Source organism: Eleutherodactylus coqui, chromosome 5 (genome assembly GCF_035609145.1).
Source record: "Eleutherodactylus coqui strain aEleCoq1 chromosome 5, aEleCoq1.hap1, whole genome shotgun sequence".
Classification (NCBI taxonomy): domain Eukaryota; kingdom Metazoa; phylum Chordata; class Amphibia; order Anura; family Eleutherodactylidae; genus Eleutherodactylus; species Eleutherodactylus coqui.
In genome coordinates, this window is record NC_089841.1 from 26,909,683 (window position 1) to 26,936,760 (window position 27,078).

At 47.2% G+C, this 27,078-nt stretch overlaps 1 protein-coding gene across 1 annotated transcript in view; it reads left to right on the top strand.

The window, feature by feature from the left end:
• LOC136629104 (zinc finger protein 585A-like) overlaps positions 1–27,078 on the top strand; it is a 65,593-nt gene that overhangs the window by 19,616 nt on the left and 18,899 nt on the right. The window contains exons 6-8 of the mRNA XM_066605239.1: positions 9,991–10,170; positions 10,253–10,376; positions 10,459–10,523. Of these exons, the coding sequence (XP_066461336.1) occupies positions 9,991–10,170; positions 10,253–10,376; positions 10,459–10,523 (369 nt within the window). The remainder of the gene's footprint in view (positions 1–9,990; positions 10,171–10,252; positions 10,377–10,458; positions 10,524–27,078) is intronic.

Consider the following 27,078-nt stretch of genomic DNA (forward strand, 5'->3'; position numbering starts at 1 on the left):
ACTCGACAACATGGAGCTCTCATGGGGGGCCGCGGTAAGCCCCTCGCAGTCATGCGATTGGTGCTATCCATATTAAAGTAAATAAAAAGTTCCCCTCACGGATTGCATCCATAAGGGGCACTGAAACTACTCACTGCTGTCCTCCACGATGTGCCAGAACTGACCATATGCCATCTTCGGTGCATGCGTGGCTAAGGAAAATTGGCGACGCATGTGTAGAAGAGAAGTGCAGCGCGGGACTTTTGAAATCGCCTGGTTCCCGGCTACTGAAGGTGTCACCGGTGACCGATCCCCGGGCCCACGTTCACTGAAAAGTTTAAAAAAGTAAAATTAAGTTAAAGTTTTTTTTTAACTTTGTTTTATTTAACACATGAAAATTATACGATACAGAAAGGAAAAATATATGATATCAGCATACAGTCATGTAACATGTGAGCACTTATTTTGCATTTATGGACATTTCAATGCATAAGGATATACATACTTTGGCATATTGCTTGATATTATAGGCTGAAGTTTACTACCTTAAACTGTATCTTCTGATTTTAGTAACGTGTTTATTATTATTTTTTATTTAACGAAATATATTCTCTATACAGTATGTGTCTAGAGTTTGAAGTAAACAATAAACAAAAACCTGTTAAACTGAAGCAACCTGCGCTGGTCGTGTTATTCCTGTTAAAGCTTAGTTTATTCTGTGGGTAACGTGGAGTAGGCCTCCAGCCACGAGCCCCAAATCTTGTGGTACTTGTTTGGACAGCCTCTGTTTTTGTATATAATTTTTTCATAGGGTATTATTGAGTTTACTAGTTGGATCCATTGTGTGATCGAGGGTGGATCTGAGGCCATCCAATGCATGGCTATCTCTTTACGTGCCAGGAAGAGTACTTCTTTAAGAAATATTCGGGTATATAATGGCCATAGTTCCTCCTCTAAAATTCCGAATAATGTTATTTTGGGGTCTAAGTTTATGTTATAGGGGGGTTCTAATAGTTGATTTATAAGGGTTATTACATTGGACCAGTAGGTCTTGACAAATGGGCAGTTCCAGACTAGGTGCCAGAAGTCCGCGTTCGGTTGGTTACATCTGTGACAGGAGTCTGAATGGGTGTTCCCTATTTTAAATAGGCGACTAGGAGTAAGGTATGATTGGTGGATGATATACAGTTGGATCAATTTGTTGTTTATGGCAGGAGATGGGATTCTTCTATTTCTTCCCATTCTTCAGGTGTTAAGGATGGGATGTAGTTTTTCCATTTGTCGAAGATGGGGAGTGGGTTGGAGTTTAGTTTTGCTGATAGTAAATGTGTATAAAGGGACGAGATCAAACCTTTAGGGCCTTGCGATTTTAGTATGCCAATCGTAGGGAACTTTGAAATTTGGGTGGAGGTCGGAGGGAATTGAGTGTTCAATGCATGCCTTAGCTGGAAGAACCTGAATAATTGCAGATGCGGGTTTTGGAGCTGCTCGCGTAGCTGGGTGAATGTAGGAAATATTCCGCCCTTATATATGTCTCCTAGTGTGGTGATACCAAGGTTGGTCCAATAGTGAGTGTCTGGAATGGAGAGTAGGGCTATCAGGCCAGGGTTGTTCCAAAGGGGAAGGTCTGACACCACATCTTGGAACCTTTGGAGTGTTTTGGCTTCTTTCCAGACACTGAGCGCCAACCTATGTAATGGTAGGATTTCAGAAGAAATTGTACATTCTGGAAATTCTAAGTAGTTTAGTAAATTATTGCCCTTTACTTGTTTCGCCAGATAGCGGTCTGCCGTGGGCATTTCTTGGGGTCGGAACCACGACTGAATGTTTCTCAGTTGTCCTGCCAGGTAGTACAATCGGAGATCTGGGAGGGCCATCCCAGCTCGATCCTTCGGCCTTTGCAACGTTGTAAGGCTCAGTTTAGAGCGAGTGGAGTTCCATACAAATGATGTAATGAGAGAGTTAAATGATTGAAAGTACCGTTTGGGGACCTGTAGTGGCATATGTTGTAATATGTATAGGCATTTAGGCTGGATAGCCATTTTGACCAGATTTATACGGCCCGCTACGGATAGCGGTAATTTGGCCCATTTCTTGAATTTGTATTTTAGGGTTTCTTGTAGAGGAATGATGTTGTCTTCTATGGCGTTGTGATATTCGCGTGACATAATTATCCCCAGATATTTAAACCTAGTGACTATTGCCAGGTCATATCTGGCAACATGGGGATCGATTTTAGGGTTAATGTTCGTGTACATAATTGTGGATTTGGTCCAATTTATGTAGAGACCGGAGAATTGGGAGAATTTATTTATGTGGGTCATAGCTTGAGAGAAGGAGGTGTCAGGGTTTGATAGGAAAAGGATAGTGTCGTCCGCATAGAGGCTCACTTTACTTTCAATCCCCCCCCATTTAATGCCCGTTACATTGGTAGAGGATCTTAGACGGATTGCCAAGGCTTCAATGGCTATAGCAAATAGAGCTGGAGATAGGGGACATCCTTGGCGGGTGCCTTTCGTGAGCGGGAATTCTGCCGAGGGGATGCCATTTACTACCACATTAGCCTTCGGGGATTTATATATAATGTTAATCCATTGTCTGAATTTGGGGCCAAACCCGAAACGGGATAGACAGGCTTCTAAGAAGTTCCACTCTAGGGAGTCAAATACTTTTTTCATGTCCAATGACACAAGGGCCCATGGCATGTTGTATTGTCTGCCTAGCTGAATGGCCGTTTGTACTTTGCGGATATTAATCGTAGTGGATTTGCCTGGCATGAAGCCTGTTTGATCAGGGTGTATGATAGATAAAATTACTTGGTTCAGTCTAGTGGCCAGAATTTTGGTTAGGATTTTATAATCCACATTTACTAGTGAAATGGGGCGGTAGGAATTGCAGTCCGTCGGGTCTTTGTCAGGTTTTAGGAGGACTATGATAGACGCTTCATATAGGGAAGGAGGAAGGGATTTTTCCAGTTGGGCCTGGTGTAGAGTTTCGTGTAAGAGTGGGATTAGTTGGTCGCTGTATCTCCGGTATATTTCTATTGGGAGGCCGTCAGGTCTGGGGGACTTATTGGGTGCCATGTCATTAATAGTTAATTGAATTTCTTCAGCTGTTATTGGGGCTTCTAGCTGTTCTATTTGTTCAGCGGATAGTGTTGGGAATGTTAGATCCTGTAGGTAGTTAAGGATATCAGGGAGAGATGTATGCGAGGATGACCTATAGAGGTCTGCATAATATTCTTTGAAACCAGCTGTTATAGATTGTGCATCTGTGAGTTCTGTGCCCTGTGTATTTTTAATTTTTAGGATCGTGTTGGCTTGGTTCTCCTGTCTAATTAAATTCGCCAGTAGATGGCTTGATTGGTTGCCCAATTCAAAATAATGCTGCTTCGTAAAGAATAATTTGCGTTTAGTTTTTTCGTATATCTGGTGTTTATATAGGCGGGCTAGGCTAAGCCAATTTACCCTGTTGGAGTCTGTGGGGTTGGAGATGTAGATTTTTTCAGCTTCTGATGTTTGAATCTCGAGTTCTTTATCAATTTCGGATGTTGATTTTTTGATGTAGGATATGGCCGATTTAAGGCAACCTCTAAGGTAAGCCTTAAAGGTGTCCCACTTTAGGGCGTAATGAGTGTTATTCTCGTGGGCGTCTAGAAACATTGTTATGTGTGTTGGAGTTTGATCTTGGGTTTTTAGGAGTTTGAGCCAAAAAGGATGTATTTTCCAAGTGGGGGTGAGTTTAAGATTAGGAAATTTAAGTGTTAGTAATATTGGGCTGTGGTCAGATATGCCTCTCGGGCAGTGTGTTATATCCGTTGTGTGCAGTGCCAATGTTGAGGAGGATAGTATATAATCTATTCTTGACAGCGTGTTATGGCCTGTAGAGTGGCATGTGTATTCGAGGGTGTCAGGGTGTTTCGATCGCCAAAGGTCTACCCAGCCCACGCTTTCAAAGAGCTGTTGCATTGGGGAGTCAACTGAGGTGTGGGGTCCTGAAGACAGGTGAAATCTGTCTTTATTTGGGTCCATTACCCTGTTAAAGTCTCCCATGCAGATGACATATGCCGATGGGAACTGATGCGCGAATGCTATCGCAGCCTGTATGAGGTGAAGGTTGTTGTGAGGTGGGTTGTAGATGCATATGATGACGTAGGGTCTGGAGTCAATTTCGGCGTGAACAAATATGAATCTACCGTCAGGATCTTTTTTGGTGTTTATGGGGTTCCATCTTAGTGATTTGTGTATAAGGAGAGAAACCCCTCTGGAGAGAGAGGTGTGGAGAGAATGGCATGCCCATTGCACCCATGGTTTTTTAAGAGAGTCAACTCTATCTATGGTGAGGTGGGTCTCCTGCAGGCCCACAATGTGTGGGCTGAATCGCTTAATGTAGGAAAAGACTGCTTTGCGCTTGTTAGCGGTGCCCAGGCCTCTCACGTTCCAGCTAAGGCAAGTCAACGACATTGGGAAATATCATGACATGTGACTTGACCGGGTGTTTCAAATAATATGAGCATGTTTTTTGCGTTGGGGGAGGAAGATTGTACCAGCACAGGTTTGCTTGTAACATAACTAATACACTTTTATAGCAGTATAAACAGTTAACATTTGCCATTCCGCTTAACACAAATATATCGCGGGTGACTAAGAAAAAGATAAGCTACAATCTAGTGGAGAGTAGCTGTTGTTGTGAGTGGGGGATATTCCGCTGGCCTATAGGGGATTGATTCCGGACATCAAGTCGTGGGCTATTGCCGCTATGGCGGTTGCCGGGTCGCCGGCCCGTGCCTCGGAGGCGGCATGAGACTAGGAGAGGAGTGTGGCTCCTCGGTTTGTTCTTTGTGGTATCACCAATAAGCCAGTGGATCATGGGTCTAAGTACATTTTAGGAAAAGAATTTACATTATCCTCAATTAGTGCATGAGTGTTACTTAGCCTCGGACGACACCGGATGCATACGAAGCCATTCCATGGCTTCAGCCGGGGACTGTAGAAAGGTCACTTTATCATTTGCCACAATCCGTAGGCGAGCAGGGTATGCCATGGAGTATGGGATGCCTCTATCTCTGAGCTTCTTCTTGATCTCCATAAAAGAGGCTCTCTGTTTTTGTAAATCCGCTGAAAAATCAGGGAAAATAGAGATTGCCGCGTTGTTATATTTAAGGGGACCTTTCAGTCTGGCCTGCCGCAGTATTGCGTCCCGGTCCCTACAGTTCAAGATTCTTGCCAGAAATGGACGCGGCGGGGCGCCTGGTGCTGGTGGTTTAGTCGGGACTCGGTGGGCTCTTTCTACTGTAAAGGAGGCCGAAAAAGCGTCCTCGCCTAACGTAGTTATAAGCCAGTTTTCTGCGAATGATTCTGGTTGAGAGCCTTCGACTCTCTCTGGGAGGCCTATTATGCGTACATTGTTGCGGCGTAGCCGGTTCTCCAGGTCGTCTGTTTTGGATTGACAAAATTCTGCCTGCCTCGCGGCTTTTTGGACCGCTTTGGGGAGCGGATGTAGGGTGTCTTCTACACTAGAGATACGGTCTTCCATTTCATGCATCCTGCCCCGTATATTTTGTAGATCTTGTCGTAATAAGGTGACGTCTGATTTAACTTCATCTATTTTCCCAGTCAGGGAGGATCTGCAGGTGTTTATGGCTTCTAGTAATTGACGCAGTGTAGGTTCTGAGTTTTGCCCCGAGTCGGTTTCATTATCTCTGGCTTGTGTGGACCGGGACGAGCGTGGTGTATGTTCAGTTCCCTCAGTGCGAGAGAATTCTTTAAGTCTCTCTGCGGCGTTGCCACCTTTAGCGCGGGTGCCCATGGTGGGTAGTTATGTAATCTGTGTAGTTAGTGAGACCCTCGCCGGCACCACAGTGTTGTCTTGTTTAATTTAGTGAGACTGGCCGTGTTACTCCCTTATGGGTCTTGGGGGTCATTCTACGGTTCAGTGTAAAGTCCCAGGTAATCGTTTAGATTTAGTGGCGTCGGGCTTGTTTAGCCGTAGTATATTTGATAAGTAAAGAGTACAACAATGTTGCCTTGTAGATGCAGCTTCAAATGCAGATTATTCGTGGAGCCAGTGTCGCCAGTCCCGGACCGGTTAGTTGGGGCAGGGAGGTCGCTCTAGTTGTGTTTGACAAGGTATTTGAGATGTCTCAAGTTATGTTGCCGTCTAATGGAGAGCCTGTATTAGCCCTCTGCCCCTTCAGTCGTAGTCACAAAATGGCTGTCGGTGTCAACGTGGAGGGGGGGTCCACCCGGTATCTATATGTGGTCTGACGAGGCCTCCCAAGTTATCCCCCCCTCCCCCGTTGTCCGCTTACTTTTGACGGCTCCCCGGAGCTGGAGTCTCAGGAGATGTTCCGGCTGGGTTTCAGCGCCGTGGGTCTCTTTAGCTGGGAATCCCGAACGGCCGGGTATTCTATGCAGGTGTTGTGGTCGCCTTCTGGCTAATCTGGCCTGTCGGTCCGGAGATCGGGTAGAAAGTGGAGCGCTTCCCCAGCGCAGGTAGAAGCAGAGGGCGGCGCACGGCGTACCCAGGGCCGGCGGCGAAGGGGTGGTGGCGCGCGGTACGGCTCTCCTCAGCTGCGCGGGTCTTATGGCGGGGAGCGGGGTGACCCCCGGTCGGCGGTAGGTGGCAGGGAGAAGTAGGTGGCGGAAGTCCAGTGGGACTTGTCAGGCGCCGGTCGCAGGCCAGCTCCGGCAGGAGGTGGAATTGGCTCTGTGTCAGACGTACCTGGAGCTGGCAGTGAAGGGGTGCAGGTGCTCGATTCAGCACTCTCTCGGCTCCCCCCGGGAGCAGGTTCTCAAGCGGGGAGCGGGAGCGTCCTCCGGTCATCAGCAGAGGCAGGGAGAGGTGGGTAGTGGAGATCCGGCAGGACTCATCCGGCGCCGGCCGCAGGGCCGAGGACAGCGGCGGCAGCGTCGGGGGTGTTGGAGCGGGGTCGTTCCGGTTTTTTCTAGACCTCCGCAAGACGCTCCGGAGTTTGGAGGCGAGGGGGGAGGAACACCCGCCGGGTATCAGCGGAGGTATAGAGCAGTCTGCACTGAGGTTGCGGCGGGGTCTGCCGGTCGTTGGCACGGGATTGTAGGCGGCAGTGAAGGGGTGTCGGCACACAGCCTTGTTCCCGCTCAGTGCTCAGTCAGCTGCGGTAATGTTCCGCCGGTCCGGAGGTCAGGCGAGAGGCAGAGCACCCCCCCGCACACCGGGAGAGGCAGGAAGCAGCGCGCAGCCGATGTCCAGCTGGATGTGCCCGGCTCCGACCCCGGGCTCAGGATTACAGACGGCAGTGAAGGGGTGTCAGCGCTCGGACCGGCTCTTCCCCGCGCCAGCCGGCACAGATCTTCCGGCGGGAGATGGGGCGCTCACGGAGGTAAGTAGCGGCGCTCAGCCGTAATTCAGCGGGTCTCGTCAGGCGCCGGTCGCAAGCCCAGTGTCACAGGCGGCTATGTAGGGGTGTTGGCGCGCGGCCTGCCCCCCGCCTCGCGCCCGTCGGGCGCTGGTCGCTCCGGGGGAGGTGGGCTTCTCAGCACGGGCCAGCCACCGCAGCAGGGTCGGCGGGAGGTTCTCAGCTTGTCCGGCGGGTGAGTTAAGGATGTTAGGCCAGGATAAACACAGGATTCTTGGATCCCCTGGGGAGCTTCACTCACACGCGACCGTCCATCTTGGTCGCTGGCCACGCCCCAAATTAAGTTAAAGTTTTAGCTTCCCTAATAGATCAGATCCATGAGGGGAGGTGAAAATACTCACCCCTGTCCTCCACGATGTTCCGTCTTCCAGGACCTGACATCCCCTTTGGTGTATGCGCAACCGACATCATACGTTGGGCGCGCGCCCAGAGGAGCTCGTGCCCAGGGAAATTTAAAATCCCGTGCTCCTGGCTACAATGTGTAGCTGGGAGCAACGAGATGTGATCGAGGACCGCTGTATGCCGTTCCCGGGGACGTGATCACTGTTATCCAACGGGGATAACAGCGATCATTTAAAGTAAAAAAAGCAAAAAAAGGTAAAAAAAAGATTTAAAAAATGTACATTTGAACTACCCTCACAGATCATATCTGTAAGGGAGGATGAAATTATGTACCTAAGGCCCCTGGATTCATCCCTGGAATTTACCCTGGCTTCTGCGCACGCGCCGTCGCCGATGTGGCGGACGCATTTGGAAAATGGATTACCTGGGTAATTTAAAATCTCCCTGCTCCTTTCTATCAAACGTAACCAAGACCCTTGAGATTTCATGGAAGGCTGTGGTATGTGGTTCCCCGTCACATGATCACTGTTATCCAATGGATAACTACGATCATGTAAAGTTAAAAAAAGTGTAGAAAAAAAGTTTACGTTTCATCTCCCCTCAAGGATCATATTCATGAAGGAGGATGAAATTACGTACCTAAGGCCTCCGGATTTATCCGCGGACCTTACGCAGGCTTCTGCGCCAAAATGGTGGACCCATGTGCAAAAGCCAATCCATAGCCGGGGTAACTTAAAATTGCCCTGTTCCTGGCTACCAAACGTAGCCGAGAGCCTAAAAATTTCACGGTAAGCGGTCCCTGGTCACGTGATCGCTGCTATCCAATGGATAATGGCGATCACGTAAATATAAAAAAGTTTTAATTTCACCTGCCGTCATGGATCTATTCCATTAGGGGGGAGGTGAAGTTACTTACCTAAGGCCTCCGGCAATGTCCTTCGGCGTGATCTTTCCCCAACTTCGGCACATGCACCCATTGGTAAAATGGTGGACGTAAGCGCAGAAGTTAAGGAGGACCTGGGAAATTTAAAGACTCCTTGCTCATGGCTACTAAAAGTAGCCGAGAGCCTGGAGCAATAACTGAGGGCCGTGGTGAGCGGTCTCCGGTCATGTGATCACGTACAAGTTAAAAACAGTTGAAGTGTAATGCTCCTTTCGATTTGGGCCCCGTTGTGCATACGAACATAAGATCAGGGACACAATGGGTATGTTTATGAACAAGGGACCAGCAGGGGGTTCCATTTTGGGTGCCAGCAGGGGGTTCAATTTTGGGTGCAAGTCTTCATTTATATGTTTGATGTACAAAAGACACTGTATTTTAAAATGACACGATTGCCAAAAAAATGAATATCATAATTTTTTTACTTCTGCTTTGCTTAGATTCAGTAATAAACTGTTGTATCAGAATATGCAATATACCCCTAGATTAATTCGTTAAGGGGTCTAGTTTTCAAAATTTAGCAATTTATGGGGGTTCGCCATCGTTTTGGCCACTAAAGAGCTCTACAAGTGGGCAATGGGGCCTCAAATACCTTTAAGCAAAATGTCTGTTCTGAAAACCACTGGCTGCTCCTTTCCGTTTGGGCCCCGTTGTGCATACGACATATTAGGGCCACAATGAGTATGTCTCTTAACACAGGGCAAACAGGGGAATCCATTTTGGGATTAACCCTCATTATCATGTGCGCTTTAGAAAAAAAAAATGGCTTTAAAATGACATATTTGCAAAAATACGAAATTTTATTTTTTCTCCACTAAATTGCATTAACTCCTGGAAAAAAACTGTGTTGTCAAAATACTTATGACCCCCCTCAGTGAATACATTAAGGGGTGTAGTTTTTAAAATTGTGTCATTTGTGGGGGGTACCTATCATTCTGACACCTATGAGCCTTTACAATCTTAGCTTGGTGTAGGAAAGCATTGTTTTTAAATGTGCATCCAAAATAAAGTAAACAGATGGAAATATATATCTTGGCAAAGATTTGTACGGTATGTTTGTACATATTTGAGATATTACTGTTGAAAATGTGAAAAAATATTTTTTTTTCAAAATTTTCCCAATTTTGGCCCTTTTAATAAATATTCACAAATATTATCGGTCTATTTTTACCAGCTAAATGAAGTACAACATGTGGCGAAAAAAACAATAAACAATGTCAGAATCACTTGGATATGCAAAACCTTTACAGAGTTATTCTATGTTAAAGTGACACATATCAGATTTCCAAAATTTGGCTCCGTCACTAAGGGATTAATGTCTTCCCATATACAGGATTGCACAGTAGTGAAGAAGACCTCTAGTGATGGCTGTCGGGCCCCTGTGCGTGATGGATGGGGAAGACCCCTGAGCCCAACCAAGGGGCCCCCACCTCACCTCCTGATACATGAGGACATCAATGTACAGGAGATTCTAGAACTCACCAACAAGATGATGGAGCTGCTGACTGGAGAGGTGATGCTGCAGGGAATGCTGGGACATTATACAGTAACAGCACTGGAGGCTTCTGGGTGATGACTGTATATTGTGTTGTCAGGTTCCTATAAGGTGTCAGGATGTCGCTGTCTATTTCTCCATGGAGGAGTGGGAGTATTTAGAAGGACACAAGGATCTGTACAAGGAGGCCATGATGGTGACCCGCCGGCCGCTCCCATCACAAGGTAATAGACAGGACTAAATACACGGGGACTTTATTATCTGTATGTAGAGAATGACTTTAGTGTCCGTCTGTGTTTCCTGCAGTTCCATCCAGTAAGAGAAGCCCACCAGAGAGATGTCCCCGTCCTCTTCTTCCACAGGACCATCAGGTAGATGGAGATGTCCCTCTGATCTGTAGAAGGGCTGTGAAGCTCTTGTCTTCAGTCTTATTAGATGTCTTCTTCTTTTGTGATGAGGCCGGTGGAGATGGCAGGATTACCGCTGGCCACAGACATTAGATTAGTTGTGTCAAACTCAGTTTCACCGCGGGTCACATCAGCGTTATGGTTGCCTTCAAAGGGCTGATTGTAATTGTGAGACTGTAAATGAGGTAGAAGGCTGGATTCGGTCTGGGACCTTAAGTTCGACACATATGCATTAAATTAAGTCCTTGGGGAAAATTATCAAGGTCCGCTTTTGCTTAATCTTGATCTTTTTTTTTAAGCTTCACCACTCATCAAGCCAAACTTAAACACTAAAAGTGAAATTTCAAAAGCTAAAAACATGGCTGAAAGTTATATAATTAAAAAAAATGTTTCCATCTTTACCTTAAAGCACCACTCCGGCAAGAAACACCTTTTCTCATCCCTGTACCCCTCGTCTGCTTTATTGTTGTGCTCTTAATGTCTCTGAGTATCACCTTTGGACATTGCAGTTCCTTCCATGCAGTGAAGTCTTCTGTCTGCTTACCAGGCATTATCTTGATAATAAGATTTGTCCCTGCTTTGTCTTCCACTCTTCTGAGCTCTCAATCCCATGTTGCAACAGCACAATACATGAGTATCTATTGTTAGTACCATCTCTGCCTGCTGAGAGGTATTATTATTAACTCCTGTATTCACCTGAATAAGCTACAGACCACGAGTATACAGTCGGGGCTGAACTTTCATCACCTTCATTATAACTGTGTGACAGGAACTGCTAATCATCAGCTGTAACTGTGATAAACTCTTTGTTTTTGGGCAGCCCCAGCGATGACGGTGACACCTCCCCTCCCAAAGCCACCCCAATGGTAATAGTGACCCCCCCCCCCCCCCCACAGTAGCCACAGCAGTAATAGTGACCCCCACAGTGGTCTCAGCGGTGATAGTGACCTTCCACAGTGGCCCCAGTAGTAATAACAGTGACACCCCACAGCGGCCCCAGTAGTAATAGTGACATCCCACATCGGCCCCCAGTAGTAATAGTGACATCCCACAATGGCACCTAGTAGTAATAGTGACATCCCACATCGGCCCCCAGTAGTAATAGTGACATTCCACAGTGGCACCTAGTAGTAATAGTGACATCCCACAGCGGCCCCCAGTAGTAATAGTGACATCCCACAATGGCACCTAGTAGTAATAGTGACATCCCACAGCGGCCTCAAATGGTAATAGTGACATCCCACAGTGGCCCCCAGTAATAATAGTGACATCCCACATTGGCCCCCAGTAATAATAGTGACACCATGCAGTGGCTTCCAGTAGTAATAGTGACATCCCACAGCAGCCCTCAGTACTAATAGTGACATCAGACAGCAGCCCCCAGTAGTAATAGTGACATCCCACATTGGCCCCCAGTAGTAATAGTGACATTACACAGCTGCGCCAAGTAGTAATAGTGACATTACACAAGAGCCCGAAGTGGTAATAGTGACATCCCACAGTAGCCCCAGTAGTAATAGTGACAGCCCACAGCGGCCCCCAGTAGTAATAGTGACATGCCACCACGGCCACAAGTAGTTATAGTGCCCCCTGAGACCCATATACCTACTCTCTCCTCCTCATGGAAGCACCCCTTCTCGGCGCTGCTAGCAGCACTGATCCCAGTGGCACACTGTGATGTCAGTGTGCTACCAGACGCCTCCTCCCCCTGCTCTAGCACATCGAAGTCACAGTGTGTAAGCGCAGCTAGCAGCGCCGCTGAGTAAATACCGGCAGAGGAGCTGCAGCCCCAGCTGGCATTCACTACCATGGTGAGCAGCCGACGGCAGCGTGTGCCAGCAGGGTGGCCTCTGCATGCCGCCTTTTGGCACGTGTGCCATAGGTTCGCCAACACTGTTCTAGGTGCTCTCCCTAAGGATGAAAGATTATGTTCCTAAATATACATGTGTATGATCTTCCTGAGTTGTCATTTAGTCACTGTATAATATCTGTAGGTTTATGGCCACTTTGATGTTTTTTGTCTGTTTGTATATTCTCCTTCTGTGATTTTACATCCTAGGATATGGTTTCCCAAAGTGTGGGGCTCCGTGAGTGATTATCAGGGGCTCTGACAGAGAGTATTGGTCCCCGCTCTACTCACAACTGTAGCGGTTTCCAGACAGAGTGTAATGAGAAAAATGAAGGTCTAGGACCTGCGGTCACATAGCAGTGAGGATTACGTCATGACCGGCTCCAGTCATGTGATCCATGTTGTTATGCAGAACCGCAGGTCCTATACATTCATTTCGAAGTACAAGATGTCCCAACACTGCTACAGCTGTGAGTAAAGCGGAGACCAATGGCGGATTATAATTGGGGCAACCACCCCGGGCCCGGGACTCCAAAAGGGTCCAATCGCCCCTATTGTAAGTGGCACTGCTAAACCTCCAACTTCAGGTAAAGGAAGGGGTTAAGCAACTTCCTATTTCACTGCCTTCCATCGCTACTGTCTGTGAGCTCTGGTACAGCAGAGACAGGGAAGGCTGTGTGTAGTAAGTAATCTTAACTCCTTCCTCTCCTTGCATCGGAAGAGCATAGCGACAGCGAGGGACCCTATTACTGCTGGGGCATCAGTGGGGTACAATATTTCTATTGGGACCTCAATGGGCGGCGCTATCACTATTGGGACCAGAGCGGGGGGAGCGTTTTCACTTTTGGGGCCGCAGTGGTGGGACTTTATCACTATTTGGACTGCAATAGGGGGTGCTATTACTACTGGGTCTGCAGTGGGGCGCCTTATCACTACTGGGGCCGCAATAGGGAGCGCTATTACTACTGGTGCTGCAGTGGGGCACGCTATCACTACTGTGGCCACTAATATAGGGGATTACTATTACTACATGGGGTGGATTTGCTGCAGAATTTAGAGTAGCTGTAGCAGCAAAGTGGATGAGGTTTTAAAAATCTCATCCACACGCTGTGGAAAAAATCTGCGCAAAACCCATGTGAATATTGACATGTGGTGCGGGATTTAATTCCGCAGCATGTTAATTTTAAATATAATGTATCTCAATAGCCCATCCAATGCTTCAGGGTTCCTCTCTGTTTCTTTTTTTTTTTTTAAACGGCCATGTCCTTTTTTATAACGACGGAGGTAAAAATCATGTTGTGATAAGCCACGCCCCCTGACCACACCTTCTGAACATTTCTTGAGGCTCCACTAGAAACTTTTGTTTAAAAAAGGGCTGAATGGCTGAAAAACTTTGGGAACCACTGCCCTAGAATACTCAAGAAAGCCGCAGAGGTAATTTCTGAACCACTCACTGTAATCTTTGAAAAATCTTGGCGAACAGCATAAGTCCCAGAAGATTGGAGAAGGGCAAATGTTGTCCCTATCTTCAAAAAACAGAATAAGGTGGACCCAGGTAACTACAGGCCTGTGAGCCTAACTTCTATACTGGGAAAGATCTTTGAACAAATTATTAAATTGCATCTATGCAAGAACTTGGATGAAAGTGGAGTACTTAATCAGAGCCAGCATGGGTTTGTAACAAACAAATTATGCCAGACTAATCTAATTTCCTTCTATGACACAATCAGACTGGGCTGATCAGGGAAATGCGGTAGATAAAGTGCATCTTGATTTTACTTAACCATTTGACAAAGTATCCTATACCATCCTTATCGAAAACATGTCCAACTATAGGATGAACAAGACAAATGTTAGGTGGATTCACGACTAGCTGAGTAATCACACTCAAAGAGTGATCCATGCATAGCAAAGAAAAGTTGTGGCAGCATGGCATGCAGTGGTGCAAAAAATCTTCAAAATTCTTTATTCCTCCATATCAAACAAACGTAACGTTTCGACCAAAAAGAATCGGTTTGGTCAAGCAGCTTGGGTCCCTATTTAGGGGGAAGAGTCTGGCACAGGGTCTGTATTTGGGGGTTTTGGGATCTGTAGTTTTCCATAGTTCTTCCCACAAACTGAATGCCATAAGGAACCTTCTGAAGGGTGAGCTTACATGTATCAGCCACAGGGTGGCTTCAAGGGAGGCAAAATACCATTCTGACATGGGTTTACCACAAATTGGCTCATTGTTTAAACTGATTGGCAAAGTTGTGTGGTTTAGTGAATGATACTGCTGTTTCTTCTGATAGCCTCTTGCCTTCTCCATGATCCAGGTTTGGGATGTGGCCCCTCTACAGCAGGTTTGTAATGTGGCCCCTCTGCCTTTGCGGAATCCAGCATTTTCATCAGGAAGTTCCTAGTCAAGGATATTGTCCAAGCACTTCTAAATGGTTTTCAGAAGCACTTTGCTGGCATGGGGAATTAGAGTTATTGTTCTATAGTTTCCACAGTCCTTGACATCACCCTTCTTAGGCAGTGGGATGAAAACTGATCTTTACCAATCCTTTGGCCATGTACAGGTGCTCCAGATTATATGGCATAGTAATGTTAGTAGCTCTCGGGACTGGTTAGAGCAGCTGGTGTGACTCATGCATCAGGCGTTCAGGAAATTGTTGTTGTCTTTTCTGTCTTCTTTTTGGAAGCTCTACTTATGCTTCATTGATTACACTAAGGCTTTTGTCTGCATTGAGCATGATAAGCTTTGGAAAGCACAGAGGGGAGTAGGAGTACCCACACATTGATTAGGTCTCTCTAAAGCAATGAAAAAGCCACAGTGAGAACCAACAATCATAGAATGGTAGTATTGGAAGGGACCTCCAGGGTCATCGGTTCCAACCCCCTGCTCAATGCAGGATTCACTAAATCATCCCAGACAGATATTTGTCCATCCTTTGTTTGAACACTTCCATTGAAGGAGAACTCCCCACCTCCCATCGTAACCTGTTCCACTCATTGATCACCCTCACTGACAGAAAGATTTTTCTAATATCTAATTTGTGTCTCCTCCCTTTCAGTTTCATCCCATTGCTTCTAGTCTTTCCTTGTGCAAATGACAATAGGGCTGATCCCTCTGCACTGTGACAGCCCTTCAAATATTTGTAGATAGTTATTAAGTCTCCTCTCAGCCTTCTTTTTTGCAAGCTAAACATTCCCAGATCCTTTAACTGTTCCCCATAGGACATGATTTGCAGACCGCTCACCATCTTGGTAGCTCTTCTCTGAACTTGCTCCAGTTCGTCTCTGTCTTTTTAAAGTGGTGTGTTCAGAACTGAACCCCATATTGCAGATGAGGTCTGACTAAGGAAGAGTAGAGGGGGATAATGATCTCACATGATCTAGACTCTCTTAATACATCCCAAAATTGTTTGCCTTTTTGGCTGCTGCATCACATTGTTGACTCATGTTCAGTCTATGATCTATTAGTATACCCAAGTCTTTTTCACATGTTCTGGTGCTGCTTAGTCCACTTCCTCTCATTCTGTATGTGCTTTTTTCATTTTTCTTGCCCAGATTTAGGAATTTGCTCACTGTGGAAGCTTTTCTAGATCTTTTTGAATACTCTCTCTCTTTTCCCTAATGTTAACTATCCCTCCTAGATTTGTGTCGTCGGCAAATTTGATCAGTTTGCCATCAATTCTCTCTTCCAGATCATGTATAAAAATGTTGAACAACACTGAGCCTAGGACAGGACCTTGTGGTATTCCACTTGATACATTCTTCCACTTGGATGTGCAGTCATTTATGACCCCTCTTTCAGTTTGATTACTCAGCCAGTTGTGAATCCACCTAACAGTTGCCTTGTCAATCTCATATTTGGTAGTTTTTTCTTTAAGTATGGTAAGAGATATTTTGCCAAATGTTTTACTAAACAACAAGATCTACTATATCTACCACATTTTCCTGATTAACCCAGTCGGTGATTCTGTCATAGAAGGAAATTAGATTCGTCTGGCATGACTTGTTTGTTACAAACCCATGCTGGCTCTGGTTAATCATTCTATTTTCATCCAAGTACTTGCATGCATAGTGTTTAATAATTTATCAAAGATCTTTCCCGGTATAGAAGTCAGGCTCACAGGCCATTTGCCCTTTTCCAATCTTCTGGGACTTTTTCTGTTCTCCAGGAATTTTCAGAGATTATGGCGAGTGGTTCAGCAATTACTTCTGCTGCTTCCTTTAGTATCCTAGGATATAATTCATCTGGACTTTGAGACTTGAATTCATTTAAGTTAGCTAAGTGTTCCCTCACCATCTCTCTGCTTATAGATAGCCTGCATTCCTTTATTGCCCCAATAGCAATGGAAGATCAGTTAATGCTCCATCTAATTTCCGGGAGAAAACAGATACAAAAGAGGAATTTAAAAGTTCGGCCTTCTCAACATCATTCTTAACCAATTCACCATTTTCATCTTGTAACTATCCAATACTATCTTTGGCTTTTCTTTTGCTTTTGACATACCCCTAAAATCTTCTTTTATTGCTTTGGGCCTTTGTTTCAAGCCTTAATTTATTATTAGCTTTAGCTTTTCTGACACTTGTCCTACAGTTTCAGCAGACCGCATTATTCTCTTTTCTAGATATTCCCCCCTCTTTCCATTTGATAAACAAATTTTTTTTTCAATTTTAACGTGTGCAAGTTTTCTGTTCATCCATCCTGGTCTCTTTAAATGCTTCCCATTCTTTCCTCTTTCAGGGATTGTTAATAGAAATGAGCGAACGTACTCGGTAAGGGCGATTTCGCAATCGAGCACCGCGATTTCCAAGTACTTCACTACTCGGGTGAAAAGTACTCGGGAGCGCTGTGGGTGAGCGGGGGGTTGCAGAGGGTAGTGGGGGGGGGGGAGGGAGAGAGAGGGGGCTCCCCCCTGTTCCCCGCTGCTACCCCCCGCTTCGCCGCGCCTCCCATGGCGACCCCGAGTACTTTTCACCCGAGTAGTGAAGTACTCGAACATCGCGGTGCTCGATTGAGAAATCGCCCTTACTGAGTACGTTCGCTCATTTCTATTAACAATCCCTGAAAGAGGAAAGAATGGGAAGCATTTAAAGAGAATTAGGTCCAAGATAGCAGATCTTCTTGTTTTCTCTTCTATCTTTTGGAAGATAACGTTGTCAGCAAGAGCGGATAAAAATTTCTTGGATCCATTACTTTTACCTGAAAGAGATTCCCAACACATGTCCAGATAGGTAAAATCTCCCAGATCACTATGTCATGCCTTTGTGAAAGCTTGGCCATCTGATATAGAAAGAGTTCATCATTCTCTTCTGCTTGTCCAGGCGGCCTATAGTAAATGCCTACAATGTTGTCCTTTCTGTTGTTCTCTCCTTGTATTCTTACCCAAACAGTTTGTATACAACTACCATGCTCTGAACCTTGAATCTCTGTGGAGATTAATGTTTTCCCAACATACAACGCAATACCTCCTCCTTTTTTGGTCTGTTTCTTATTAAAAAAAAAGTTGTATCCTTCAAGCCTTGTATTCCAATCATGTGTATCATTTCACAAAGTTTCCGTGATGCCTATGACATCATATTACTTTTCCTGTATTAGAAGCTCCAATTCTCCTTGTTTGTTTCCCATGCTCTGTGCATTTGTGTAGAAGCATTTTAGTTTGTGATCGGTGTCTCTTGTTCCTCTACTTTTCTTCTGAATTTGTTGTCTTTGTTTTTCCTTTCCACTTCTAATAGCGAGGTTCTCAATTGTATTAATTAGCTGTATATGTTTACCTGGCCTTTCACTTCCCTTCCCATATAGTTCTAGTTTAAATCTCTCCTAATGAGTGAAGCAACGCGCCCACCAAATATATGCTTACCTGTTTGTCTAAGGTGCAACCAGTCTCTAGCAAGCAGTCTATTATATAGGTAATTCACTCCATGGTCTAGGAATCCAAATATTTGCTGACGGCATGATCAACGCGGCCAGTTGTTCACCTCTATAATCCTGTTCCATCTTCTTATTCCATGGCCATCCACTGGGAGGATTGATGAGAAGACCACCTGTGCTCCCAGTTCCTTCGCCTTCTTTCTGAGGTCTTCAAAGTCTCTGCAGATAGTTACAAGGCTCTTTTTTTGCAATGTCATTTGTCCCCTCATGTATTAGTAGGAATGGGTGGTATTCTGTATGACTAAAGAGTCTTGACAGCCTATCAGACACATCTTTTATTTGTGCACCTGGCAGATAGCACACCTCTCGTGAGGTGTCAGGTCTGCAGACAGCGGACTCTGTTCCTCTCAATAGGGAATTCCCCACAACCACCACTCTCCTTTTCTTCTTCACAACGTAAAGTCATTTCTTGCTGTACCTCTTTCTCTTCTGCTTTGCTCTTTGTGGGTAGAGTCATTTCTTGCTGTACCTCTTTCTCCTTCTGCTCAGGAGCCTGTACCAGCTCCCCCTACGTGTGAACCTGGTATAGGTTCCCAAGCAGTATGGGTACTGGCTGACTCATGTTCTTCTTGCTTCTTTGGATTACATGCTTCCATTCCTCGGCTTCTGCAGGTACACTGGACATTTCTTTTCCTTCAACATTTTGAAGACTTTCTTCTACTCTGTCAAGGAAATCCTCATCTTCCTTAATACGTTTCAATGTCGCTATTCTCTCCTGAAAACTACACACCTTCTCCTCCAGTAGAGACATAAGCTTACATTTTTGGCAGATGAAGTTTGGCTTTTCCTCTGGTAGGTCTGTAAACATATAGCATACATTGCAGCTCACCATATGGCATCTATCCTTTTCCATGTTGTCAGTAGATGTCCACTTCTAAAAGTCAAGAATTGTATTGAAGATATATAACTTGTAAAACACCACTAAGTGTACAATTTCTCGCACGGTTTGGCAATGTCCTCCGAGCAGCTAGACCTGGATAATCCTAGCAATCTTCCCGCTTATAGTGATTCTTTACTCTTCCCAGAATGCACAGGGAATATGCAAATGATCTTGCTGCAGCTCCAATCTCTGCTTTGGCGATGTCCTCTGAGCAGCTAGACTCAGCTAATCCCAGCAATCTTCCCGCTTACAGTGATTCTTTACTCTTCACAGAATGCACTGGATATATGTAAATGATCTTCTTGCAGCTCCATTCTCTGGTAGAATAGTTAAAACATAACCCACTGGGACAAGAGGTTTCCTGCTGGACCTTCTGTAGACAGCTAACTCGAGAACAAACCAAAATAACTTCACATAGACGCATGCTGAGGTTAAGTAAGGTCTAAATTATATTGTAAAAATGTCAAAAAATATAGAATTCCTTATCTAGATTATCTCATCGCTAATGCTGGGTTTACACGGGACAGATTTGCCGCGGAAATCCCGTGCGGCAAATCTGCCCACAGCTCTTAATCCCAGGATTAGCCAGCCATGTGGACGAGATTTTGCAAAAATCTCGTCCACACAGGGCGGCCAATCCGTCGCGGCAAAGCAGGGTGGAAGCGGCGTTTGTTTTTGTTTTTTTTCCACTGCGGCCTCACTCCTCTCATGGGGAGAGAAAGCTGCAGTGGAATACCAGCGGCCAAACTGTTCCAAAACACATGGGGAAATGATGCAGGTTTTGCAAGTGCGCTTTTCCAGCGGAATTCTCATGGTTTTTCGATGCGGCCAAACCGCTGGAAATCCGACCCGTGTGAACCCAGCCTAAGAGCTAACTAGGAATACATTGAAAGTGAAGGGAATGTTAAATGGGTTATCCAGTTACAAAACATTATGATTAGAGATGAGTGAACGTACTCGTCCGAGCTTGATGCTCGATCGAATATTAGCGTGTTCGGGATGCTCGTTACTCGTAACAAGCACCACGCGATGTTCGGGTTACTTTCACTTTCATCTCTGAGACGTTAGCGCGCTTTTCTGGCCAATTGAAAGACAGGGAAGGCATTACAACTTCCTCCTGTGATGTTCCAGCCCTATACCACCCCCCTGCTGTGAGTGGCTGGCGAGATCAGGTGTCACCCGAGTATAAAAATCGGCCCCTCCCGCGGCTCGCCACAGATGCGTTCTGACATAGCTGAGGGAAAGTGCTATTGTGTTGGAGCTGCTATAGGGAAAGTGTTAGGAGTTATTGTAGGCTTCAAGAACCCCAACGGTCCTTCTTAGGGCCACATCTAACCGTGTGCAGTACTGTGGAGGCTGCTTTTTGCAGTGGTGCACATTTTTTTTTTTTTGGTATATCGGCCGTGCAGAGCATTGCGCCCTGCAGTAATACTCCAGGGACAGAAGTGGTGGTTAGGCAGGGACAGAAGACATATTAATATTATTGATTGAATATAGGCAGTGGGCCTTTGCTAAAAAAATTTGGCCAAAAAATCTATTTGGCCTGCCTGTCACTGTGCTCAGTGTTCTGGGTCTGTGTGTGCTGGGTGTAGTAGTTCTACAAAATCATACGCAGCCAGCTAAGTGTTACAGCAGGCTTGCGCCAAATAATTTCCTGGCTCTGTCTGGGCTCTGAAATCACCGCTGTGTTGCAGTTAATAGTGCAACACTCTGCAGTGCAGTGACATACCCCAGGGCCAGAAGTGTGGAGGCAGGGACAGAAGACATATTAATTTAATATAGGCAGTGGGCCTTTGCTAAAAAAATTTGGACAAAAAATCTATTTGGCCTGCCTGTCACTGTGCTCAGTGTTCTGGGTCTGTGTGTGCTGGGTGTAGTAGTTCTACAAAATCATACGCAGCCAGCTAAGTGTTACAGCAGGCTTGCGCCAAATTATTTCCTGGCGTTCCGTAAGCAAAGTCAGCCTCCAACCACAGGCCAATAAGCGGCACATTTAATTACAGCGTTCTGTTTCTGCATTACTGGTAATACAGCATGCTGAGGGGTAGGGGTAGGCCTAGAGGACGTGGACGCGGCCGAGGACGCGTAGGCCCAAGTCAGGGTGTGGGCACAGGCCGAGCCAGTGCGGTGGCCAGGGGTAGAGGCAGGGCCAGACCGAATAATCCACCAACTGTTTCCCAAAGCGCCCCCTCGCGCCATGCCACCCTGCAGAGGTCAAGGTGCTCTACGGTGTGGCAGTTTTTCACAGAGACGCCTGACGACCGACGAACAGTGGTGTGCAACCTTTGTCGCGCCAAGATCAGCTGGGGAGGCACCACCACCAGCATGCGCAGGCATATGATGGCCAAGCACCCCACAAGGTGGGACGAAGGCCGTTCACCGCCTCCGGTTTGCACCACTGCCTCTCCCCCTGTGACCCAACCTGCCACTGAGATCCAACCCCCCTCTCAGGGCACAGGTACGACCGTCTCCTGGCCTGCACCCACACCCTCACCTCCGCTGTCCTCGGCCCCATCCAGCAATGTCTCTCAGCGCAGCGTCCAGACGTCGCTAGCGCCACTGTTTGAGCGCGAGCGCAAGTACGCCGCCACGCACCCGCACGCTCAAGCGTTAAACGTGCACATTGCCAAATTGATCAGCCTGGAGATGCTGCCGTATAGGCTTGTGGAAACGGAGGCTTTCAAAAGCATGATGGCGGCGGCGGCCCCGCGCTACTCAGTTCCCAGTCGCCACTACTTTTCCCGATGTGCCGTCCCAGGCCTGCACGACCACGTCTCCCGCAACATTGTACGCGCCCTCACCAACGCGGTTACTGCCAAGGTCCACTTAACTACAGACACGTGGACAAGCACAGGCGGGCAGGGCCACTATATCTCCCTGACGGCACATTGGGTGAATTTAGTGGAGGCTGGGACAGAGTCAGAGCCTGGGACCGCTCACGTCCTACCCACCCCCCGAATTGCGTGCCCCAGCTCGGTGGTGCTATCTGCGGCGGTGTATGCTTCCTCCACTAAACCACCCTCCTCCTCCTCCTCCTACGCAACCTCTGTCTCGCAATCAAGATGTGTCAGCAGCAGCACGTCGCCAGCAGTCGGTGTCGCGCGGCATGGCAGCTCAGCGGTGGGCAAGCGTCAGCAGGCCGTGCTGAAGCTACTCAGTTTAGGAGATAAGAGGCACACGGCCCACGAACTGCTGCAGGGTCTGACAGAGCAGACCGACCGCTGGCTTGCGCCGCTGAGCCTCCAACCGTGCATGGTCGTGTGTGACAACGGCCGTAACCTGGTGGCGGCTCTGCAGCTCGGCAGCATCACGCACGTGCCATTCCTGGCCCATGTCTTTAATTTGGTGGTTCAGCGCTTTCTGAAAAGCTACCCACACTTGTCATACCTGCTCGGAAAGGTGCGCCGGGTCAGCGCACATTTCCGCAACTCCAAGACGGACGCTGCCACCCTGCGCACCCTGTAACATCGGTTTCATCTGCCAGTGCACCGATTGCTGTGCGACGTGCCCACACGGTGGAACTCTACGCTCCACATGTTGGCCAGACTCTATGAGCAGCGTAGAGCTATAGTGGAATACTAACTCCAACATGGGCGGCGTAGTGGGAGTCAGCCTCCTCAATTATTTACAGAAGAGTGGGCCTGGTTGGCAGCCATCTGCCAGGACCTTGGAAACTTTGAGGAGTCTACCCAGATGCTGAGCGGGGATGCTGCAATCATTAGCGTCACCATTCCTCTGCTATGCCTCTTGAGAAGTTCCCTGCAAAGCATAAAGGCAGACACTTTGCGCTCGGAAACGGAGGCGGGGGAAGACAGTATGTCGCTAGATAGTCAGAGCACTCTCATGTCTATATCTCAGCACGTTGAGGAGGAGGGGGAGGAGCATGAGGAGGAGGGGGAAGAGACAGCTTGGCCCACTGCTGAGGGGACAGATGCTGCTTGCCTGTCATCCTTTCAGCGTGTATGGCCAGAGGAGGAGGAGGAGGGGGAGGAGCATGAGGAGGAGGGGGAAGAGACCGCTTGGCCCACTGCTGAGGGTACAGATGCAGCTTGCCTGTCATCCTTTCAGCGTGTATGGCCAGAGGAGGAGGAGGAGGATCCTGAAAGTGATCTTCCGAGTGAGGACAGCCATGTGTTGCGTACAGGTACCCTGGCACACATGGCTGACTTCATGTTAGGATGACTTTCTCGTGACCCTCGCGTTACACGCATTCTGGCCACTACGGATTACTGGGTGTACACACTGCTCGACCCACGGTATAAGGAGAGCCTTTCCACTCTCATTCCCGAAGAGGAATGGGGTTCGAGAATGATGCTATACCACAGGGCGCTGGTGGACAAACTGATGGTAAACTTCCCATCCGACAGCGCTAGTGGCCGAAGGCGCATTTCCGCGGCCCAGGTAGCAGGGGAGGCGCGGAGATCAGGCAGCATGTACAGCGCAGGAAGGGGAACATTATCCAAGGCCTTTGACAGCTTTATGGCTCCCCAGCAAGACTGTGTCACCGGTCCCCAGTCAAGGCTGAGTTGGCGGGAGCACTGTAAAAGGATGGTGAGGGAGTACGTAGCCGATCTCACGACCGTCCTCTGTGACGCCTGTGCCCCGTACAACTACTGGGTGTGGAAGCTGGACACATGGCCTGAACTCGCGCTGTATGCCCTGGAGGTGCTTGCTTGTCCTGCGGCTAGCGTCTTGTCAGAGTGGGTGTTTAGTGTGGCTGGCGGAATCATCACGGATAAGCGTACCCACCTGTCAACCGACAGTGCCGACAGGCTTACACTCATCAAGATGAACAAAGCCTGGATTTCCCCCAAGACTTCTCTTCTCCACCAGCGGACAGCAGCGGTACCTAAACAATACGTAGGCTGCACCCGCGGATGGAAGCATCGTTCTCTATCACCATCAAAAACGGGGACATTTTTGCTTCATCTATCTGTGTATAATATCCCTCCTCCTCCGCCTGCTCCTCCTCCTGAAACCTCACGTAATCACGCCGAACGGGCAATTTTTCTTAGGCCCACAAGGCTCAGTCATATAATTTTTCGAAACAATTTTTAGACGTTTCAATGCTCATTAAAGCGTTGAAACTTTCACCGCAACCAATTTTTATTTTAACTGGGCTGCCTCCAGGCCTAGTTACCAATTAAGCCACATTAACCAAAGCGATTAATGGGTTTCACCTGCCCTCTTGGTTGGGCATGGACAATTTTTCTCAGGTACATTAGTACTCTTGGTACACCAATTTTTGGGGGCCCTCGCCTACAGTGTAATCAAATTAATTTTTAGCCCACCTGCATTACAGCTGACGTTACATCAGCTGTGATGGGCACTGCAATGGGATATATTTATGTACCGCCGGTGGCTTCCTGGCACCCACCCATGCTGTGGGTCCACACGGAGTTGAACCTACATCTGTCCACTTCTAAAGAACCCCAGTCTGACTGGGGCATGCAGTGTGGGCCGAAGCCCACCTGCATTAAACATGACATTACCTCAGCTGTGATGGGCAATGCAATGGGATATATTTATGTACCGCCGGTGGCTTCCTGGCACCCACCCATGCTGTGGGTCCACACGGAGTTGAACCTACATCTGTCCACTTCTAAAGAACCCCAGTCTGACTGGGGCATGCAGTTTGGGCCGAAGCCCACCTGCATTAAGCACGACATTACCTCAGCTGTGATGGGCAATGCAATGGGATACATTTATGTACCGCCGGTGGGTTCCAGGGAGCCACCCATGCTGTGGGTCCACACGGAGTTGAACCTACATCTGTCCACTTCTAAAGAACCCCAGTCTGACTGGGGCATGCAGTGTGGGCCGAAGCCCACCTGCAGTAAGCACGACATTACCTCAGCTGTGATGGGCAATGCAATGGGATACATTTATGTACAGTGGGTGGGTTCCAGGGAGCCACCCATGCTGTGGGTGCACACGGAATTCCCATTGCGGAGTTGTACCTGGCTGTGACTATTTATAAAAAAACGCAGTCTGACTGGGGCATGCAGACACCTTGACAGAATGAATAGTGTGTGGCACATAGGTTCCCCATTGCTATGCCCACGTGTGCAGCTCCAGATGGAGGTGGCACAGGATTGGATTTCTCATTGCTTCTGTACAGCATTGTGGACTATCGCCCCGCCCCTTTTAAAGAGGGTCGCTGCCTAGCCATGCCAACCCTCTGCAGTGTGTGCCTGCTTTTCCTCTAGCAGACACACTTATAAATAGACATGAGGGTGGTGTGGCATGAGTGTAGCTGAAGGCTGCGCAGGGACACTTTGGTGTGCGCTGTGGACACTGCGTCGTGCGGGGGGGGGGGGGGGGGGGTTGGTCAGCATGTAACCCAGGAGAAGTGGCAGCGGAATGTCATGCAGGCAGTGATTGTGCTTTGTTGGAGGTAGTGTGGTGCTTAGCTAAGGTATGCGTTGCTAATGAGGGCTTTTCAGAAGTAAAAGTTGTTGGGAGGGGGGGGCCCACTCTTGCCGGTATTGTGGCTTAATAGTGGGACCTGGGAACTTGAGAAGCAGCCCAACATGTAGCCCCTCGCCTGCCCTATCCGTTTCTGTGTCGTTCCCATCACTTTCTTGAATTGCCCAGATTTTCACCAATGAAAACCTTAGCGAGCATCGGCGATATACAAAAATGCTCGGGTCGCCCATTGACTTCAATGGGGTTCGTTATTCGAAACGAACCCTCGAGCATCGCGAAAAGTTTGTCCCGAGTAACGAGCACCCGAGCATTTTGGTGCTCGCTCATCTCTAATTATGATTAATGATCTTTTATAGTCATGTAAAACATTCCACACAACTTCTCCAATGACATCATTAAATAGCTGGGATTGGTTAACCCAGCGCCGGCTTTCATTGGCTGACGCGGCACTGGATTAACCAATGAGAGCATTAGCTTGCTGGAGGCGGGGCATTCAAGTCCTGCATCCAGAAAGAAATGCTCTGTCTGCGTGAAGGAGGACGCCGGCGATAGGTGAGTATTAGAACCCCCCTTTGCCTCAGCTTGTGAGCTGCTTGACTTACAAGCAGGCTTGTAACCAGTTTTTGCTCTTAAATCAAAGCAAAAAAATCGGGAGAAAGCCTACTTGCAAGTCAAAAAACTTGCAAACTGAGGCACTCGCATCCCGAGGTACCACTGTAAAAACTTCTCTATGCTCTTTTTCATATTGATGGCTTTGGTAGGTGAGAGCTACAAATGTTGTCTAGTTACATGTAGCATATTATTGAACTTTTCAGCTGTTTGGACATCCAATTGGTAATTAAGATTTAGTGTGGAACAAATGTAAAGTTCTGCAATGTAAATCATAGACTAGCTGCACAATTCCAAGCAGCTGGTGCTAAAGCTAACAGAATATTGTCATGTACTGAAGGAGACATTTAGTCAGCTGCTATATTCATAAAGTTGCAATCAAAATTGTTCTACTTCAGTTGCAGATTAGTTTTATTAGTCAAATTTACAAACCTTTTTGTTTTTTTTCTTTTTGCAATCAAACAAGAGCAATATAAATTGCTCAACACAACTAAAATTACATGTGGTCCTCTGACTTCTCCACAAGATGCCACATTTGCCGTCTCAGAATTATTCACCCCCTGAATAGAATCTCTCACAACAGCACACATTAGGAAATCAGTTGTTGTCTCAAGCACACCGGATGCAACTAATCAAGGGCTTCATTAGTTGCATCAGGTGTGCTTGAGAGAAAATACATCAGATACCTGGACTGACAAGAGCTTTGCTGACTGATGTTTGATTGCATGTTAGAAATACAGATAAAAAGGTAAAAGAAACGAACATTGCCTTGTTCAAACAAGGAAAGGGGTGCAAAAGATACAAAAGCACCGAATGTTCCTAGAGATAT